At 49.8% G+C, this 4,348-nt stretch overlaps 1 protein-coding gene across 1 annotated transcript; it reads right to left on the bottom strand.

Moving 5' to 3' along the window:
- Positions 1-1,058: 1,058 nt before the first annotated feature.
- Positions 1,059-2,484, bottom strand: Lrrc30 (leucine rich repeat containing 30). Its single transcript, XM_021643484.2, has one exon. It carries the CDS (start codon positions 2,334-2,336, stop codon positions 1,434-1,436), a length of 903 nt encoding a protein of 300 aa, XP_021499159.1. The 5' UTR covers positions 2,337-2,484; the 3' UTR covers positions 1,059-1,433.
- Between the last annotated feature and the right edge of the window lie 1,864 nt (positions 2,485-4,348).

Here is a 4,348-nt window from a genome sequence, read left to right as displayed (position 1 = left end):
TCATCTCAGATTCTAGATCTTGCTGTTTATTTGTTGTTTACTGTTGTCTATAAACTGTATGCCCAGAAATCAGAACAATCTGTAGTGGGTGGGCCTGTGGGTACTTGCCACATTTTTGTCTTGACTCTATGCATGTATGGGCACCATGTGCATGCCTGGTGCCAGAGGAGGTCAGAAGAAGACATCAGATCCCCCAGAACTGGAGTTACAGTTCTGAGCTACCATATGGATGCTGTGAACAGATCCTTGGTCCTCTACAGCAAATGTGGCACCATCTTTCTAGTCTCTCCTTTCTAACTCTTTAATAACGACATCCTGAGGCACCTTGCTGCCATAGTGACAGTGAGATCCTGTGACCCAAGCTCATGTCACGGCTTTCCCTTGCATCCATTTGGCTAACAGCTGTACTGACTTAAAACCAAATCAGAGATCTGCTTACTTGCCCTTTTGGTGCTTACAGGCCCTTATGTGAAACTCAAGTAGCAAACAGTCCTCTCGCCCAAATCTTTAAAGGGCAATGACTTTGTGTGTGTGGCTTGTCCTTACCATCTCCTCCTGCCCACCTTTTGGCTGCTTGTCCCTAGGGCTCAACCTATCTCTGAGAAAGAAAAAGGAAAGTAGAATGGGGTTCTTGGCCCATGGGCTGGTCTCCATAGCAACGAAGCATGCCATGGATGGTTGGTAGGAGAGAGCTGGGAAAGAAAGCTGAGGCTTACATTGGAACCATTTTGTTTATTGTCGGAAAGCTATCATGCCATCCCTGTCTTCACCAGCACACACAGCACGAATAGCCCGATAGGCATCTTAAAGAAAAAGTTCCTATGATCATTTTCCCCAAAGCAGCTTTGCCTGCTTTGGTCCCCGACAGCACAGAGCCAGCTCTACTTCAGCCTTTCATCTTAGAAGCTTGCTTGGGGCCAACATAGGAACTTGTCTTGCTGTTGCCATCTCGCTGCAGGTTACTGTTTGGAGTGGAAACCACCCAAAAATAGACAGTTTCTGTCCTCTGCACTGTACAGTGCATATAGTACATTATATATATATATATATATATATATATATATATATATATATTTGATCTTGGACTTATGTTGAGTTCCACTTAGCATTCACTTTACTGAGAACTAAATCTCACTCTTAAAAGAGTCATTTGTTCCTTTTGGTAAAAACCAAAAGCCTGCTTCAAGACACACTTCAAGTGAGATGAACATATTGTCCTTAGTTGGGGACGTGGGGTATATACTAGGGGCAGATAAGGTTAAAAGCAAACATCTCACCTGGTCAGGTGCTCCACAACCACATAGCCAATAGGAGCCCAGCACTGACAGACACTAACATTAGAGAGCTTAGACTAGGGAAGCATCCCAGCTAACAGGGTCCACGTGAGACAACTCGTGTCCATGTGTCTGATGTCCATGCCTCTGCCATCCACATCAGCTGTGCTTTTTGTCCTTCAAGTAGCTATAGAGCATCTCTAAACCCCCCTCCACCAGCTCCGGCAGGGGCTTGGAGAGAGGATTATGGGAAATGTGCAGCCCTTTGTCCATGGGGTTCCATGCAATCCTCCCCAGTCTACACAGCAGGTAGAGTTCATCCGGAAGGGTCTGGATGTCATTGTTGTTCAGGTTCAGCAGCTCTAGGCTGGTGACAAGACAGAGCGACCTGGGGAAGGAGCGGATGTTGTTGCTCTCCGCGATGAAGATCTGCAGGCTACCCAGGCACTGGATGCTCTCGGCGATGTTCTCCAGGCGATTGGAGCCCACGTGCAAGAAATCCAGCTCCTTCAAGGAGAACACACAGATGGGGATGTGAGCGAAATAGTTGTTGCTCAGGTTGAGCTTCCGTAGTTTGGAGAGGTCTGCGAAGCTGGCTGGGAGCTGGGACAGGCAGTTGTGTGACACACTCAGCACTTCCAGGTTCCTGCACAGGCTGAGCTCGGCCGGCACCTCCGCCAGGCAGTTCATGTTGAGGAACAGGACCTTGAGGCTCTGCAGGAGGCTGATCTCTCTGGGGAGACTCTTGAGACAATTCCCGCACAGGTTCAGCACCACAATCCGGGTCAGCCTGCCCACCTCAGGAGGGAGGACCCGCAGCTGGTTGTGGGACAGATTGAGTTTCTGGACTTCCAGCAAGCCCCACAGAAAGTCTGGGATGTCTGTCATTCCCTTAGTGACTAGGCTGAAGCTGACGTGCCGCATGCCACGCTTGAGCAGGGACCGTGGGTCCTTCCCCACGAGCAGGGTGTCATCCCAGGAGGAGAACTTCTGCCTCGGCCCCACCAGCAGCCTGTTGGGGTCCTTGTCTTTGGAGCTGGCCCTGGACTGTTTGGCCCCCATCAGGTCTTCCTTTCCTCCTTCAAGGTTAGAAGTCTGTCCCGCCTGAGCTCCCAAAGGTCAGACTGTGGTGGGCAGGGACAGTGTGGAGGTGAAGGCTGAATACGGCGAGGGGATCCTAACATGGAGAGAGCCTGTCTTGCCGGGCCTTGAGGATGACCAAGGCAGAGCCCCGGGTGGCCGTGGGAGAGCTGTGCCTGTCCCTGGGGGCGCGTTGAGGTGGTTTCTCTCTGAGTGGACAGGCTGTAATGATACGCTTGTCTCTGAGGCTTCTGAGCAGATCTGCCCGATTCCCTCTGTACGCCACAAGGCAGCTGTCACTGTCATTCTGCTTGGGTTCCATTGACCTGGTATGTGCGCGTGGGTTACCGGGCGCTTTCATATAACTTTACTCTCCTGGCTCTTCTTCGGTGTCGAAGTTGAGCAGGGTGATTAGCAGATGGAGCTAGAAAAAGAAACGAGGGAGAAAAATACAGCTGACCACACCAACACGGATCCCCTGGCTGAGGGAACTGATCCCCAGAGAGAGTGACAGTTGCGGCTTGCCTGGGCGCTATCAGTGGAGTTGGGTTTCCGGAGCCAAGGATTATCAGATGTTGTCACTGTGCCCACTGCGAGTGTCAATGAACTGTGCTGGTGAAAATAAAACAGCAAAAGCAGCCTGGACACCTGGCCCTCACCCCAGGCAAAGGCACCTCTGAAAGCCAATTCTACCCTAAGCGTGCAGAGCTCATTGCTTATCTCCCAAAGTCCATATAATTGAAACCCTGACCCTTCAGAATATATTTAGTGACAAAGTCACATGAAGACCCAAGGAGAAGATGGTTTTCTGTAAGATGAGGAAAGGCCTCCAGAGAGGCCAGCACCTGAGCTCAGCGTCCTAACCTGAGATGTGTGAGAACAGCAAAGATCTGTGGTTGAGCTATGCCATCCAGGCAGCACTGGCAAGCTTATGTGCTTGGGTGAGGATCGATGGACACTTTGTGTAAGCGGAAAATGTGGAAAATACTAGCTATTTTTGTGAATGGAAGGAGAGGGGCTAGCGAGGTGACGAATAGTTCTGAGGAAAGGCCTGGCTGTGTTGGTGATTGGCCTAGATGTGCATTGGCTCTTTCTGGCCCCATGCCAGCTAACCTATAACTGCTGCTGGCCTGTGACCCTGACTCTGTCCAGCTGCCCAGGAGCCCGTAAGTCGACCCCTGCACCTGATGAGAGGCTTATCAGGGAAGGGGGGCAGCGGTGCTGAGGGATGCCGCTTCTCTCTGCTCCTGGAGTTGCAATATCTGACCTCAGTGCATGGACTCAGCCCTGAGATTCTTTGAGAAAGATACAGACTTTGGAAGTTTTTTGTATGAGAGATTGGGTGTTTGAGATATTTGTGAGAGGGAGGAAAATAAACAAACAAACAATAGTGTGGCTGGGATTTTAGCCCAAGATTTGGGATTGAGCCATATCTTGTCTATGCAAATATCATAAAACAGTACAGAGCTGCTCTTTAGAAATAGCATTATTTCATCTTTCCTTGCATGATCATGAGGCACTACATTGAGGTGCTGCCTTGGCCTTGAGGACAAACGGGGGCCAGAGTGGCTTGAAACAGCTTTTTTTCTTCATAAGCCACCTTTCCTTTTACTGCAGGTCACCAACAACGCTTGTGGGCATTTCCTGACAGTCAGAGTTCACTGAATTTTCACTGTGTGAGAGGCAGCTCACTGTACGGGCCAGTGTAGAACAGGCATTTAAACTATCGCCATTTTGAAGAATGATGAAGCAAAGACAGAGGAAGGTCAGAACACTTTTGCAGAATCAACTTCCTGTCCAGGGTCGAGTGGATGGTCAGAAGCAGTTAATCCACCTCCATAGCCCAGGCAGGGAGCCACAAGAAGGCTCCAGGCTTAGCCCTGTAGAGACAGGATTAGTACGGGAAGGAGCACAGCTCCTTGTTTTCAAGTTTGGTGAAGAAGATCATTAATGCTGACTATGTAGCTACATCATAGAACTAACAGAGTTAGGCA

This window comes from Meriones unguiculatus, chromosome 15 (assembly GCF_030254825.1).
Source record: "Meriones unguiculatus strain TT.TT164.6M chromosome 15, Bangor_MerUng_6.1, whole genome shotgun sequence".
Taxonomy (NCBI): domain Eukaryota; kingdom Metazoa; phylum Chordata; class Mammalia; order Rodentia; family Muridae; genus Meriones; species Meriones unguiculatus.
The sequence above is the reverse complement of the archived record's forward strand: the minus strand, read 5'-3'. Positions and strand labels throughout refer to the sequence as shown.